This window comes from Mustela putorius, unplaced genomic scaffold (assembly GCF_011764305.1).
Source record: "Mustela putorius furo isolate JIRA1106 unplaced genomic scaffold, ASM1176430v1.1 tig00000738_pilon_pilon_pilon, whole genome shotgun sequence".
Taxonomy (NCBI): Eukaryota; Metazoa; Chordata; class Mammalia; order Carnivora; family Mustelidae; genus Mustela; species Mustela putorius.
This window is the reverse complement of record NW_025421463.1, coordinates 6,589,699-6,605,691: the sequence shown is the minus strand read 5'-3', so window position 1 is coordinate 6,605,691 and position 15,993 is coordinate 6,589,699. Positions and strand designations below refer to the sequence as shown.

At 41.3% G+C, this 15,993-nt stretch overlaps 1 protein-coding gene across 2 annotated transcripts in view; it reads right to left on the bottom strand.

The window, feature by feature from the left end:
* The window catches only part of DDX17 (DEAD-box helicase 17), a 19,946-nt gene extending 3,953 nt beyond the window's left edge, over window positions 1-15,993 (bottom strand). The window contains exons 1-12 of one of the 2 annotated variants that reach the window (XM_013051624.2): window positions 15,599-15,993; window positions 11,135-11,285; window positions 10,627-10,726; window positions 9,899-10,032; window positions 9,522-9,587; window positions 7,298-7,439; window positions 6,767-6,927; window positions 6,507-6,679; window positions 6,059-6,169; window positions 5,751-5,812; window positions 4,286-4,345; window positions 44-286 (exon numbers count right to left, since the gene is read on the bottom strand). In XM_013051624.2, the coding sequence (XP_012907078.1) occupies window positions 44-286; window positions 4,286-4,345; window positions 5,751-5,812; window positions 6,059-6,169; window positions 6,507-6,679; window positions 6,767-6,927; window positions 7,298-7,439; window positions 9,522-9,587; window positions 9,899-10,032; window positions 10,627-10,726; window positions 11,135-11,285; window positions 15,599-15,648 (1,453 nt within the window). In that variant the 5' untranslated portion in view covers window positions 15,649-15,993. The remainder of the gene's footprint in view (window positions 1-43; window positions 287-4,285; window positions 4,346-5,750; window positions 5,813-6,058; window positions 6,170-6,506; window positions 6,680-6,766; window positions 6,928-7,297; window positions 7,440-9,521; window positions 9,588-9,898; window positions 10,033-10,626; window positions 10,727-11,134; window positions 11,286-15,598) is intronic. The other variant, XM_013051625.2, reaches the window with a different exon arrangement.

The following is a 15,993-nucleotide window of genomic DNA, read 5'->3' as shown; positions in this document are numbered from 1 at the left end:
CAGAAAGATACCTTGGCAGTACCTGGAAAACTCCAGGACTTACCCTTACCCCCTCCTCCGCCGCCTCCTCTGTGGTCCACCAACTGCATCAGTTTGGGATTGATCGCCTGATTAGCCTCTTCCAGCACTTTGATCAGCTCTCTGGCCTGCTTTAGGTTCCCTGGCGTGAAGAAGGTGTAAGCGGTGCCCTTGTTGGTGCTACGGGCTGTTCGGCCAATACGGTGCACATAATCCTCTGAGCTGTTTGGATAGTCATAGTTGATCACAAACTTGACATCTTCCACATCTTCCAAGCCAAGGACGAGTCAGTGCGGAGGTTGGTGAGGCAGGGAAAGAGAAGGTAAAGGACATGCCAACAACAGGTGGGAAGCACGAATGCAGATGACAGCAAGAGGAAAGAAGAGTAAGTTAGTAACCACTCTGAACAGGAACAAAAAGAGACTCATCCCAACAGAGTAAAAGAGGATTAATGATTCTCGGGACATGCACAGGAAGTGGCATCTTTATCAAGCTGTAAAACTCCCAAGGGAATCCCATCCAACCATCCAAACTCCTGCCTCTGTATTTGAACCAATATACCGGCAGGAATTGTCACCAAATTCCAGTTCAACACTGGAAATGCAGAAGGTAAGTGGTACTACCGATAAGGTACGAGGTCCAATTACTTCTACTCTGTTGGGAGAAGCCTGGCAAAATCTACCAGTAGTATAACAAACTTACCTTTAAACCAGTCACAGAGCAAAATGAGAAAAGAAACTTCATATACTTTATTACTACATTTTCAAGGAGACTTAATTGAAATATTTAGATTAAAAAATGTTTGCTCTCATATTTTAAAAAACTCATCATAGCCAAAGTTAAGTACACACCTATTTTCCTTTGCAGAATTATCTGAATTAGCTTTCCCCTTTCAATTACCACAAGAGCACATTACACTAAAATTTCACTGTACTACCAAACCAAGCCCAGCTCTGCCAAATGAGGGGTTTTTTGTTTTTGTTTTTTGCTCAACTCAAGGTTATTTCAACTCAGTACTTGCTTCAATTACTGAAGATTATCTACGTAACCTGGGAAATTAAATAGCCAAAGAGGGTGGGAAAAACCATGAAACCTTGAGATCCAGTTTAATGTTCTATCCACTGCTGGGAATTGGGTTCAATAACCTCCTAATGCTTCAAGTATGTAAATGTTAGTGTAATGCTTTCAGCTAAATGTATATTTTTACCTACTTAAACAAACAAATCTAATATAACAAAGAATCCTAATGTTTTGTGGAAAAAAAATCTGCATTTTACAAAGAATATTCAGAAAATATCCTAGATAAAACACAGATTTTTGTGATATAAATAATTAAAAAACATTCTCTGTTTGTTACCAGACCGATGCACACTCCCTCCTCCTTTGGGAAACCGCTGCAGCCGATCCCGTCTCTTTGCCTTTTATTTTTGGCGGCCTCCTTTCGAAAACTCCGCCTTCTGACACGGGACCACTGGAGCGCGGGGAGCATGCATCAAGGGTCCGTGGCAGTGAGAAGTCCCCACACACGCTCGCTCTGTGAACTGGCTTAGATGCTTCTCTGTAGCCCCATTTGGTTGCCAAGCGCCGGAGAACCTGGGTTCGGGTAAAAATTTCAGGTCCTCCAACGCCTCCCCCAAGGATAATTGGGGTGATTGTAGAAAAAAATAATTAATAAAAAAATGTAAGTTACATCCAAAGGGTCAGACTGCATCTATTGCCCAGACTGGATTAATTTCAGGGGAAAGGGGAGATGATTAAAAAAAAAAAAAAAATTCAGCTGTTGTTAAAGGGCCTGTGAAGAAAGGGGCATTAATGTCTGTTTCTTATTACAATAAAGGCTCCTCAGTCTTTACTGACCCCTAAAGTCCTGAAATCACACCAGAAAGACGAGAAGGCAGTTATCACAGGGGGCAGCGTGAGTCTCCGGCTAGGGTCGTTGATGCAACAAAGGAAAAACAAAAATGGACACGGCCAGGATGGACGGAAGGTGAGGGGATGGGAATTAGGCTCCATGGCCAGGTCTTCGGAGCTGGGATAATGCTCCTTAGTCAGTCCCACGGTGTTTGACCATGGGGAGCAGAGCAAGCTGAGGGACTGCACTGAACGCGCAGATGTGTGCTTTCCTAGCAGAAAGCACTGGGGACTGGAGTCAACAGTTCAGAAACTAAGACTTAGGAGTATTTCTGGAGGGCTTCAACAGGGGACAGACATGGTGCCAGGTCTTCACACTAGAAAGGTGTCCTGTGTGTACACACAGGGCTGGCTCAGGGCACACAGGAGCAAGCGCAGAATCTGGTTTTCTCCAGTCAAGCCTGCCCTGATGTTACTTGTGCGCTGCCACAATATAATCTTGCTGCCTTTAGAGAAGATGCTGTAGCAGGATAAGAAATTGAGAAGTTAATGTTTTGGCCAGCTGCCTAGGAGAACAACTTTCTGTCTGACAAGCCCTAGGACATGGCCTGAGCATCCGTTCACTAAGTGGGCGGGACTGAAAGGAACCAACAGGCTCATCTAGAGCGGCTTCGGGCCAATGCAGATTTGCCTCGGCCATGTACTGAGTGATCTGCAGCTGCTAGCAAAGCTTCTGTTAAAAAACAAAACAAAATAAATTCAATACTTTTAGTTTCACAGTGTGTAGCTTAAACAAAAAAAAAAAAAAAAAAACCAAAAAAAAAAAAAAAAAAACAAAAAAGGAAAAAATTAAAACTATCCCAGTGGAAAGGGACTAGTGGCTTCCTGAGGAGGACTACTGTAAAACTACGGGAAGTGAAGAACTTACCTGAAGGGAACATTTAAGAGGCCATCGCTCGACAGGAAGTGAAAAAAGGCCTGGTGACTCAGCTGAAAATTGCACCCCTGTCTGTGAGGTAGAAGCCTTCACTTTCCAGGATCTTGTAGGACCTTGGTCAGCATTCTGCCATTTTGGTGGGTTTTCCCCCTCCTTTTGATTTTTACAAGGCAGCAAACAAGGGGCCCGAAACAAGCACTGATGCTGAGTAACAAGAAACAGACTCAGGTACCTTCCCTCTCCCCTCACATGGATGAGTGGGGGCAGGGTAAGAGTCTAAATTATTCTAATGGCAGCCAATTGATTTGGTTTAGAAATGCAGGGGGAAAAGGAACAAATATTTTTAATTGTCTAGGCAAGATGCACAAAGAAGCTACCAGCACATAGCAAGCCTGTTTAAAAACCACCATCACTGAAAGCTTTTGTGTAAACTGCTTTCAGGCCTCAGCCTCTTCTCCCAACAGGCCCGAGTTCTAACCGCACAGATCCAGACATGACCTCAGAGGGCAGAGACAAGTTTCAGTCATGGCTGCCGGTCACCACCTCTGAAGGAGGGAATGATGAATGCTATGTATAGAAAGCCTTCATTCTTTTGTACTCCGGCTGAACACTTATCCCCTTTATGTTAAATACTGTAAGGGAATACGGTACTTCTGACCTTACTAGGCAAGAGATTAAACACCTGCCAATAATTTAAAAAGATCTTTGTGATAGAGATAATGTCCTCTTTTTCTAATACAAAAGTTTTGAGTTATACCTGTTTACCTCAGAATAATGGGATAAAGTACCACAAAGTTGTTCTTTAAATCTTAAATCATAATGGGTGGGAAAACTCCAGAAGAACACGAGCTTCAAATGAAGTTCTTAAATTGGGAAACAGCACATTGATGATATAGAACATGGGTGGGCAGAGGGGATAACTGAGTGTCCATGGTAATTTTATACCAGTAAATAAAACTGGGCAATGTAGACTTAACTGCTGAATGATAACATATTTATAGACTTATTAAGTCCCAAGAATATATGTTAGCCTTCAAGGAATTGGGCTTCCACACACACGTCTGGTACAGATGGACTGGCACAGGGAGGACAACTGTGGACACAGCTTCCATCAGCCAGGTTCAATCAGGCTCCTTCCACCCAGCCAGGGAAGAGAATAAAACCAGGAAGAAGCTGAGCTGTTCAACTGAATGTCTCCTGCCCCTCTAACTGTTTCCACAGTCATGCCTAGGCCTTGCTGCAGACCAAAGCCTATTTGTCAGGAGCAGGAAGAGACTTTGAAAATAAAAGGAAAAAACAAAAAAACAAAAAAACAAGAACCAAGGTTAAAAGAAGTGGGGGGGGGGTCACACTTTGTATTCTTCTCTTGTAAACAATTATCTCAACACACGTATATACAAACTCTAGTTTGAAATGACAAACAAATCTTTAAACCGAAAGATACATATACCATTGACAGAGACCCCTATCTATACAAACCTAGCCCACGGGAGGCTACATCTGTGGCAATGAGGATGGGCGCCTTTCCTGAACGGAACTCTGTAAAACAAGCAGAGTGCCAAGAAAGCCAAGTTATACAACCAAGGCTGAGTGGTTACCTTTATAAAATGACCATACAAACATTCCTAACCATCTGGCCTTTTTATTTTACCAGGTTAAACTTCAAATAATGGTGCCAGAACATGCCGCGCTCTTTTAAATTCAAGGGAAACAGTACTTCTTTGAATAGCTTTATTATACTCACTCGTAACAGAGGAACAACGGACCAAAAAACACCTCTAATAATGAAGTACTACTAACTGTGTAGCAATTTATAACAAAATTAAAATGAGCTAGAATTTTTCCCCTGGAATTACGACACTGAGGTTACCTTCCAAACGAAATAAAGCCAGAAGTAGGGGGTGGGGAAGAAAGCAATTTTAAGATGTGGTATCAAAGGAGAAACTACTTTCCTTTGAAGTAACAAAGTGTATGTATTAGTCTCTGCCCCCTAGTCCTGGCCCTGAGCTCCTAAAACCCTTGTACAGAGACGGTTAGGGGAATCTTTTATTCCTGGTCTTTGACCTTGCCTGGTTCCCGACACGGAGACCCCAAGTCCCTCAGAATTTCCTGAGTGATAAGAGCTGTCTTGTGCCGAGACACTACTTTGTGGAATCCTGGAGAGCTTCAGGATGGGGCTGGTCACTAGAAAAAACAAGCCATGCTTATAAGGGAGCTTGGAACTTTCAGCCTCACCCCCCATCCTTGGGGAAGGGAAGAGAAAATCAGGCCTATGCCATGAAGCCTCCATAAAAATCCCCAAAGTAGGAACATCTGGGTGGCATCATCCACTGAGTATCCAACTCTCGGTTTCAGCTTGGGTCATGATCTCAGGGTCGTGAGATTGACACCCACACAGACTCTGAGCTCAGCGCAGAGTCAGCTTGAGAGTCCCTCTCCCTCTCCCTCTGCCCCTCCCCCTGCTCAACAGCTCTCTCTTAAAAACAACACCACCAACCCCCAACCCCAAGCCCCAGAAGAATAGGGTTTTGGGTAATTCTCAGGCCGATAAACACCAGAACATCAAAAAGGAGAAGATCTTATTAAATAAAGGGTGGTCTAAGTTACGAGAAAGTATGAACAGCCAGTATTACTGACCTTCAAGGACAGTAGAGATATGTTACAAAACGTCCCTAATACTCATTTAACAAGAGCAAAGGTGGGCCAACTCTGGCCTACAAATTCAATCTGATAATATCTGTCTTAACTATTTTACTACAACAAAGCAAGATTGTTTCTTTACACACTGCCTAGGACCATCTTTTTGCTATTACATCACAGCCAATGACTGTGACACAAGCCACTGTACAGTTTGCAAAGCAGAAAATATTTACTTCTTGACCCTTTACAGAAAGTCTGCCTATCCCTAAAACAGAATATGGACAATGTTCAGTTCTGAACTCACCATTAAGTACCCAATCTCTTTCTGGTTGACTCTTGTCTCCATGGATACACATAGCTGGCCAACTGTCAGAAGAAGAGTGACCAATATTTCAGAAATACTTTAAAGAGAGGCGAACTAAACTTTAAAAAGCACTACCACATGGAGTTCTCAAGGTTTATTACGCTACATGAATAGACTACCCTGTCCATCCGAAGAGCTAAGTGCATGTCAGATATTACTGAAATAGTATAGAACATCCATCACACCAACTTAGAAAGTCCTACTGAACTATATATACCTGTGGCTAATTACTTCCGCGCAGGACTCACCCATCTCTGCGCATCCTTCGAGTGAGGTCATCACAGCGTCTCTTTGTTTCTACAAATATTATTGTCTTATTTTCTTTCTCAGCCATTATTTCCTCCATGAGTTGGATCAACCTGAAGACGAGTAAAAATGAACACATTCAGAGATGACCTCCCCGTACATAATGTAAAAGCTACGTCTACAATATCAACTCTCCAAAGCCACAGTACTTTCTTTTTACGTTTTTTTATACAGCTGATAACTATGTGAACTGGGACTTAATTTTAAGGGTGCAGAATCCTTGCTTGTAACCACAATGCTCTGGAGAATGAGATAAAGAATGGGTAGTTGGAAAGCTAGTGCTGCTTTTACTGTTTTGGGGCCTCAAAAAATTTCAGACTTCAGTGCTTTAACTCTTCGGAGGATTATTAGGAAAGCTTTAACAGCATTATCAAAAGAGTAAAATCTTACTTGTGGTCTTTTTCACTTTCCATGCAGACATCCACAATCTGGAGGATGTTGTGGTTGGCACTCAACTCCAGATTGCCCACATTGATCTGGGTGTAATCCCGAAGGAAATCCTCTGCAAGCTGTCTTACTTCTTTCGGCCAGGTTGCGCTCCACATCAATGTCTGCCTATCAGGCTACCAGGAAAAGAAAAGCTTTCTTTTAGGCTAACGAACTGTGACAGCCAATGAGTATAAAGACAGGGTATCATCAGTTTTACACACCCTGATTTGGTCCACAATTTTACGGATCTGCGGTTCAAAGCCCATATCAAGCATCCTGTCGGCCTCATCCAAAACAAGGTAAGTACATCGGCGAAGATTTGTCTTCCCTGACTCCAGGAAATCTATCAGGCGTCCAGGAGTAGCTATACAGATCTCAACACCTATTATAAAACACCACCAAAGATGGAGCCAATTAAGAATTATTTATGAACACTGTACCAGTCTCAGCTAACTAAGAAGTGCCAGCTCTGGTGGCTGCATTCGATGCTGCAGAGGACCAGCTGAATTTTAACACAGTACTTGGAAAGCATGACGTAACAAGGTTTATGTATAATCATCAAATCGCCACAAAGTTTCAGTCTCTAACTACGTTAAGCATTCCTTTAAGAGCAATTAAACCACACCTGAGAATTTCTAAGATGCTGAAACACCTTTTTTTCCCAACAAGAACCCACTATTTTATTTTCCTCTCCAACTTCACTCATAAAAACTGGTAAAATGAGAAAAATCATTAATTTTTAAAAAAATTACCTCTCTCCAAGTCTCGAATCTGAGGACCCTTAGGAGCACCTCCATAAATGCAAGTACTCTTCAATCTAGAACATTTGCCGTAGTCATCAGCCACCTGCTGCACTTGCTGGGCAAGCTCTCTGGTAGGAGCCAGAACTAGACACTAAAACAAACACATGTTTAAGACACCTATCCCAAGTGAAAAAAGAAAAAAACCCAAAAAGGTAATCTAAGTTCTTTCTGTATTGTCTAATCTGGTACTTTAAAATTATGTGAGGAGATGGGAAAGGCACAGGTTAAGACAAGTGCACTGGAGTGTGGCTAAAAATGGAGAACATTTAGCTTATAAAATGACATGTGCTTTTGATACTGGATTTACTTTTTCTTTTTAATATTTTATTTGTTTATTTGACAGAGATCACAAGCAGGCAGAGAAGCAAGCAGAAAGAGAGCGGGGGAAGCAGGCTCCCAACTAGGCAGAGAGCCCGATGCGGGGCTCGATCCCAGGACCCAGAGATCATGACCCCAGCTGAAGGCAGAGGCTTAATCCACTGAGCCACCCAGTTGCCCCAGAATTTACTTTTGATACAGGATGCATTATAGTCAGTGTGCTGTTTGAGTGGATTTACAGATTGTTACCTACTTTTAACTAAACAACTCTTACAAGATGAACAAGTGGCTTTAACCATGGATTAACTATTAGGAAAAAAACAAATGAATAAGGAAATAGATAAGCAGATACTTCTCTGACCTCTACCTTAAGCTCTTAGACTTGTAAGCAAAAACAATGACTTATACATAAACACCACAAAATTAGAACTCTTTGAAACAGGTTATCCTATACACTGTTAACAACACACCTTGTTCTGTGTACAAATACATGAGATATTAGCCAGCAATAATGAAGCTAATTCTACTGGCCATAGGGAATAGATTTCATATCACAAAGTAACATATTATCCTTTCTGTGAACATTCTGAGACACTGTAACAATGTACCTGTCTGTAAAAACATATCAAATGCAAGCTCATTTTTTTTTTTTTTAATTCTATTTTTAAGGGGCACCTCAGTGGCTCAGTTGTTAGGCGTCTGCCTTCAGCTCAGGTCATGATCCCAGGGTTCTGGGATCGATCTCCGCATTGGGCTCCCTGCTCAGTGGGGAGCCTGCATCTCCCTCTCCTACTCCCTCTGTCAAATAAATAAATAAAATCTTTAAAAAAAAAAAAAAAAGATTTTATTTTTAAGTTATCTCTACACCCATCATGGGGCTCCAACTCACAACCCTGAGCTCAAGAGCCAGTCAGGCCTCAATTCTTAAAAAGCAGGTTAAGAAGGTATTAAAAAATGTTCCATAACCACTACACACATTTTACACAAAGTAGCTTAAGTGAAAATAATAAAGCCAGAAAACCAGACTGCCCTATAAACATTTACAAAAATATTACTTAACCCGGGCACCTGGGTGGCTCAGTGGGTTAAGCCTCTGTATTCGGCTCAGGTCATGATCCTAGGGTCCTGGGATCGAGCCCCACATCGGGTTCTCTGCTCAGCGGGGAGACTGCTTGCCCTGCCCCCTCTGCCTACCTCTCTGCCTACTTGTGATCTCTGTCAAATAAATAAGTAAAAGCTTTACAAAAAAAATATTACTTAACCACAAATAATACATAGCCTAAATCTGACTTACATATACATGGCAGGGACATCATTTCATACTTCCTTATTCCTCACACAATCAACAAGCAATTCAAAACTGTATTAGAATTTACTGCAGAGGGGTGCCTGGGTGGCTCAGTGGGTTGAGCCTCTGCCTTCGGCTCAGGTCATAATCCTGGGGTCCTGGGATTGAGCCCCGCATCGGGTTCTCTGTTCAGCAGGGAGCCTGCTTCCCTTCCTCTCTGCCTACTTGTGATCTCTATCAAATAAATAAATAAATAAAAATCTTTATTAAAAAAAAAAAATTTACTGCAGAATAAATGCAGTATTATGAAGCAGTATTAAGGCAGTACGCATAGCGGTTAAGAGTAAGGCTGGTTCAAATTCAAACTCAGCCACTTAACAGCTGTATGACTTTAGACTGATCACTTAATAGTGCTGTATCAAAATTTTATCAAGAAGGTAGAGGTAACTTTATTTCCAGGTATGGAGGGTGGGTTGGAGAATGAAATCTGAAAACACAGGCCAAGCACAGTGCCTGAAACAGTTATCATTAAATTATGCTTGTTTTTAGAATTATGAACACACTTACAATTGGGCCATCCCCCCTTTCCAAGTACGGCTGGTGGTTAATATGGACAATCGCCGGCAGCAAATACTAGGGGAGAAGAGGAGAAAGAACAATAAAACAATTGTTTTATTCCAAAACTAAACCATTATCCTACATTATCACAGTTAACTGATAACACCTAACCACAAAAGTGAAATCAGAACTCACAGCTGTTACACATTATGTGCAAGGTGAATCAGAACACAAAATACTTGCACACATTTCCCATAGCTAAGAAACCTGAAATATTACCTATACTATCTGAATCAGAATTTTTTAAGAATTATGAATTAGCAGGATAATCAGAATAGCAAAATAAATTACCATCATGTTAACATTCCCTTGCTGGTGGTACCTACCGCCAGAGTCTTCCCAGAGCCAGTCTGAGCGATGCCCACCATGTCTCGGCCACTGAGAGCCAAAGGAAATCCCTGGCACTGAATTGGAGTTGGTTCTGTAAAGTGCTGATCCATCAACACGTCCATCACATACTCTGTAAGGGAACAGATGTCAGCACTTTTAGGTACAACTAAGGACACAGCCAGAACTCTAAAAAACTGTTCAACTTATTAAGGGAAAGATTTACCCAGCTTTGTATCTCTCCAAGAAAAGTGCCATTTCTTTCTATAGTTACTTAATCTCTGACCTGCTGACTACTACCTCAGAGGACTGTTGCCTTAGCTATCTATCCCCCTTCCTTTCAATATTTTAAAACCACAGACCTAGTGTCTCTAGCATGGGCACATGGTTGTTGGTCACATATTATTTGCCAAGTTATACCCAGCTGGAAAGCCAATTCTTTGTTTTCTAAAAGGCAGAGGCAAACTTCTAGAAGAAGATGAAAAACTCAGTTTTAAAACAAAGAACTTATAAATATAAAAAACTCTTATGCAACAATACAGCATTTACTTCCAGCCTTTAAGTTAAAAAACAAAATGGAACATATATTACCATCTTTGTGAAAGGTTTCTACTTGACTCTTCAACAAAATACTGAACCTGAATCAAAACCTTTAAATAACCCATTACCCATATGTACTGTTCAATAAAAATTAACAATTTACAATCCTGGTTTGAAGAACACTTACGTGGGAAGTTAGCATGATGAAAGGCAAATACAGGTTTAGGACAAACATCTCCCCCTCTCACTGTTATTTCCTTCTTTCGGCGTAGTTCATCAACCTCGTACTATGGAAGAAAACACAGTTTAAAAAAAAAAAAAAGTAAGTTATTCCAAACATGCAAAACTTTATGTTCCAGTGAAGCTGAACAATGATCTAATCCACGATTACACTGGAAAATACATCTCTAATAGCTGTAACAGTACTTTCGTACATACTTAACTTCAACCAATTTGTAAGGACCCCCCCCCCACTTTGTTAGTCAATGTAGCAAGTGGTAAGAGTTCCATTTTCCCCAGGAGAAAAACAGATACTCAGAAATATTAAAAGTAATCTGCCCATGGTGAGAACTAGGAAGAGGGAGAAATAGTGGAATTTAGGACCAAGAACTCTTTCCATCATATGCCTAATATGTCAACTTGGTCATTATTGTGTATAGAAAAGGTAAATAAAGAAATCAATCCCCAAAACTTACCGGAGTCAGCCTTGCCACTTCTGGATGTTCTACATAAAAATTCTTCTCAAACTTGGGGAGCTCACTCAAATCCCACTTCTTTTTACGTAAACGCTCCCCAGGATTACCAAATTTCTTCGGGGGAAGGCCACCACCACCTCTTGCACCAAATCTAGAAACATCAAAATTTTTAGTTTTTTAGTATTTTAAAAGCAATATACCTTAGGTGGCATAAAACAAGCAAAAGATTTTCTCTTAGGATACTACCAGCCCCCTTCAACAAGTTTTTTTTTTTTTTTAATTCTTATTCAAAGAATTAAAAGAAAGAAAAGTTTATAGAACTTCCTTTATTATCCAATAATATTGTTATAGGTATGATTACAATAGCTGAAAAAAATCAAACTCCTATGTTTAGAAAACTAATAGGGGTTACAACCAGATTCTAGAATCACTGAAAAGGTTTGAAATTTTATTCTGCCTTTTATGGTATGATTTTTAACAATTTAACTTCTCTGTACTCGTTTCTTATGTAGACAAAATACTATCACTTCAGAGACTGAGATGAAGATTAAGTGCTTAAGAAAGTATCTGGCATAGTAATCACTCAGTACAATTTGGCATAACTGTATTCATTGAGCAAATAGTCACTGTACCAAGTAGTGTTTTAAGTCGTGCTGGAGATATTGAGTATAACAGAAGTCTCTATTCCTGTGTAATATTCAGACATATATGCAAGGGAAGACATTAGCTTATGTTCAATATTAAAGGCAATACTGTGGACAGGTTAAAAAAAGTGTATTTCAAGCCCTGTCGCCCCACACTTGGAAGAGTATCTTGAACCTTTTATCTAGAACTGTGATAAGCACTCCTACTGCCTGCTAATCTAAAGAAAACTACTCAGCCCCCTCGAAGACTAGTAGGCTATTCTTCCATTTAGTGTGCTAATGAACAGCCAGAACTGTTTTATGACCTCTTTTTCCTCTTCATCCTCACCTTTTTGTTCCCAGGGAAATAGTATTAGTAACTATAAATTTACCATAAAGTCTTAAGGTTTTACCTTAAGTTTATTCTTTTCAGTAATCTCTACACCCAATACAGGGTTCAAACTCACGATCCCAAGATCAAGAGTCACATGCTCTACTGAACCTGCCAGGCACCCCTTATTTAAGGTTTAAAAAACTAACGTTTAAAGCCAATCTTTGTTTTATCTAACATTCCTAACAGACAAGTTCAACTGGAATACAAACTCACAATGTTCCAACTTTTCCTCATTTCCATACTTTGACCTATTAAAGTGTGGGGCATTGCTTCTTATACAAGTAGTATACACTTACACTGTGTTTTCATTCAGTTTCCTTACTCTGAATTTGAATTTAACTTCCCTTTTTCACTCTAAGCCACTCATAACATCATCTTGCTGATGGTTCCACTTTGTAATTAACAGGCAGTAGCTGTATTATTTTAAAGGGTCTCAATTTCCTGGAATTTAGAGTGTTCCTAAAACTTACTCAGCTAGACATTTCTCTAAATACAAACATACAATGACTGATGGCAGGAAAATTTTCTTGGGACCACTAAGTATCTTCACTCAATAGGTAGAACTTGATGGATTCCATTTACACTACTGAACTGGTGAGAGATCAGGAATCAAAACAGAAGCTAAGATATATACATATATTGAAGAAACAGTATCGATTACATCTTCACCTTGCCCTCAGGCCCGAAGCTCAATACTGAACAACAGACAATCATCTTTTAAGACCACCTGGATAAACCCCTCCGCCTTTTACAAATGAACCATCGCACATCTGTAATAGATCGTCAGGTTTACGAAGAATTGTAATACCAATTTTTAGAGACTGTCACCCTAGTTTATAGTAATTTACGTGGCTCCTAGTAGATGCTGTTTCAATGCTTCTCCTGCATTCCAACGCTTCTGCATTCCCATGCTACCTGGACCTTAAACTAATGATCCACAAGAACAGAGAACTCTGGAAAGCGACATTCCTTAAAAGGCTTACTCAAAGGAAGAAAGAGGTTTCTCTTATCTCTCTACTGCCCTGACCATTTAACCAAGATCTATCATTCTATACCACAGATGTAATTTGAAACACAGGGTTCTTTAAAAATACGCGGTCTTCCACCTTTCTAATTAAAGCTTCCCTCAATATTCAAGATGGCCTCTTACTCTTACAGAATTTTTGAGCACATTCTTGCCATCCTTCGAAGATGCACACATCCTAATCCCTGGCATACTATACTGCTCATTAAATATTTTGATTGCTTTGCAATAAATGCAGGTCTGAAGATTTACATGCAATTATCATGCTAGTTTAAATGTACAAGGCACATAACTTGGATTTTACATGTACACTGACCACACTTCCATTTCCTTTTCAAAATAATAATCCATTTCAGCTTCATTAACATTCAGTTAAGAATACAGCTATCTAACCTGGTGATTCACAGACCTGTACCCCTGGGGCTAATAATACATCATGTTAATAAAAAATAGAAAATTTTTTAAAGAAATAGTAATAATTAAAAAAAAAGAATGTATCTATTCAAATCATAAATGAAATTTCATGGTAAATGGAGAATTAGGACACAGACCTTATGAAAAACTGCCATTTTGTTTCAAGTTTTTAAAGCTTTTAAAAAAAATGTCATCTGATAGTCAATATGGGGTTAGGTATGGATAATTCACTTTTTCAAATTAATTTTTGTTAAAACGTATTATGGTTAAACTTCTAAACCAAACACCTACATCCAAGAAACAGATTATCAGTACCTTGGTAGCTCCCTGTAGCTATTTCAAGTTTACAAACCCTGTACCTACCACCACTAATTTTGCTTTTTGAGTCTTGTTGTATGTATCCTTCTAGGCATTATCCTTTTTTACCACAACTTGAGTTTTCACTTGTGAGTCATCAAGAAAACTTGATAGAAGTTTTCTCTTTTCACTGCTGTATTATATTCTACTGTATGGACACCCCACTTTATCCAGACATAAGAATGGTTTCCAAAACTGTCACAAACAGTGCTGGTAATAACATTTTTGTCCGTGAATCCCGGGGAACATGTACAAGGATTTCTCTGGGCTTTACCATCTGGGGTATAAAGCTTAAGAGAGGAATTACTGGGTCATTTTCTGCTGGGTAATGTCAAGTTCTTTGTCTTAAGTGGTTGCACTGAAATTCACTTCTAAATATAGCTATACTGTGAAACACTAAGCAAATATTCCACTTCTAGCCCTCCAAATTTAACATTATGTATTTTCCTTTCTAACAAGGTATAAATTTTTTATTTTGTAATTCAGGTGATAATTGAAGTGCTTGTGACTAGAACAGGAGTCCTGTGTTTGAACCACAAAAGACAATGTTTGGAGAAAGTATCATTAACAGAACATCTACTAATAAGAGACAATTTCAGGTAGTACCTCAATTCCTGAGAACAATGCAAAGTAAAGGCAATGACGATGCCCACTAGGCTCACAAAAAGGTCCAGGATCTTGCACAAGGTCACGTATGTATCAATAACTGGCTTTCCATTACTTTTTATCCAGAGGTAAGAGGTTTATTACAAAAAAGTAACAGCACAGAGGAGCATCAATCTCTTAATCAACTTTTTCCTTTAACTGATGTTAAGATCTCAATCTGTTATCTGGGAAGACTTCAGGTTTAATCTTGTTAACTTTCAACTGTGGCATTATCCCATCGAAAACTTTCTACCCACGCTGGGAAAATACCCCAGGCCAACTGGAGGAAAAAAGAACGCGCTATGGGGAGGAATCCTGTAGTAATAATTAAACAAACAAAAAACCCCTTCCTCCTCAAATATGATCCTTTAGATGATGAACAATTCCCGGGCTTCACTGTCCAATGTGCTCCCTTCGAATTATCTGAAATACGACTAAAGGGGATTTAAAGATGTATTTAAACTAGCGATCAGGCTCTTGGTCTCTACTTTGCAGCGCCATTCACAGTCCTCTCTGGCGACAGATAACGTAAGGGAAGCCATTTGGCATCAAGATTTTCCCAGGCCGCATTCGGAGACCTCCTCCTCTTCTCAGCAAGAACATCCGTGTTTTACATAGGAACTCGGAGGCCTGGAGATCAAATGACTTGCCCAAATCGGCGGGGCTCGAAACCCGGGCAGCGAGGCGAGGCCCGGCCAGGTCCGCGGCGCTCGGGGGTCGCTCCCGCTCCCCGCCACGACGGCGGTCCGCAAGGAGGGGCTGGGGCGTCGCCAGGCCGCCCCCCCTCGCCGGGTCACCGGTGATCCCGGGGCGCAGGCCCACCCACCATAACCGCTCTTATGTCCCAGGAACGCGTCGCCTCCCGTTGTCGAGGCGTCGGTCCCAGGCCCGCAGTCCGCTCCAGGTCCCCCTCTCGGCCGCAAGCTACGGTTCCCTCAGCAAACAACCTTCCCCCTCCCCCCGGCCCACGCACACTCGAGACCTTCCCTCTCCCCCTCCCCCCTTACCCTCCACGGTCACGATCCCGGTCCCGGTCCCCAAAGCCGCCTCCGCGCATGGTCCCAAACGGATAAAGATCTGGGAGCGGGGCACGGATGGCCGGGCTCGGGAGGGCCTGCGGCTCCGGTCTGGTGACGACCGATGGCGGCGGCGCCTCCGCTGTTGGGGCGGCGGCAGGCGCGGCGCTCTCTCGCTCCGACGCGCTGTCTCCCGTCGCAGACGCCACCGTCGCCGCCTCTCTCGTCGGAGACGGGAGCAAAACACAGAGAATCGGGGTTATAAAAACAGTGGGTAGGTTTGGCTACGCTCAAACCCGGCAGTGCCGCGGTTTAGGCGTCTCCTTCCTCCCCAGCTACTGCACAAAATGGCGGCCGGCGCTGAGACTGCTCCAGCTTAACGCTAC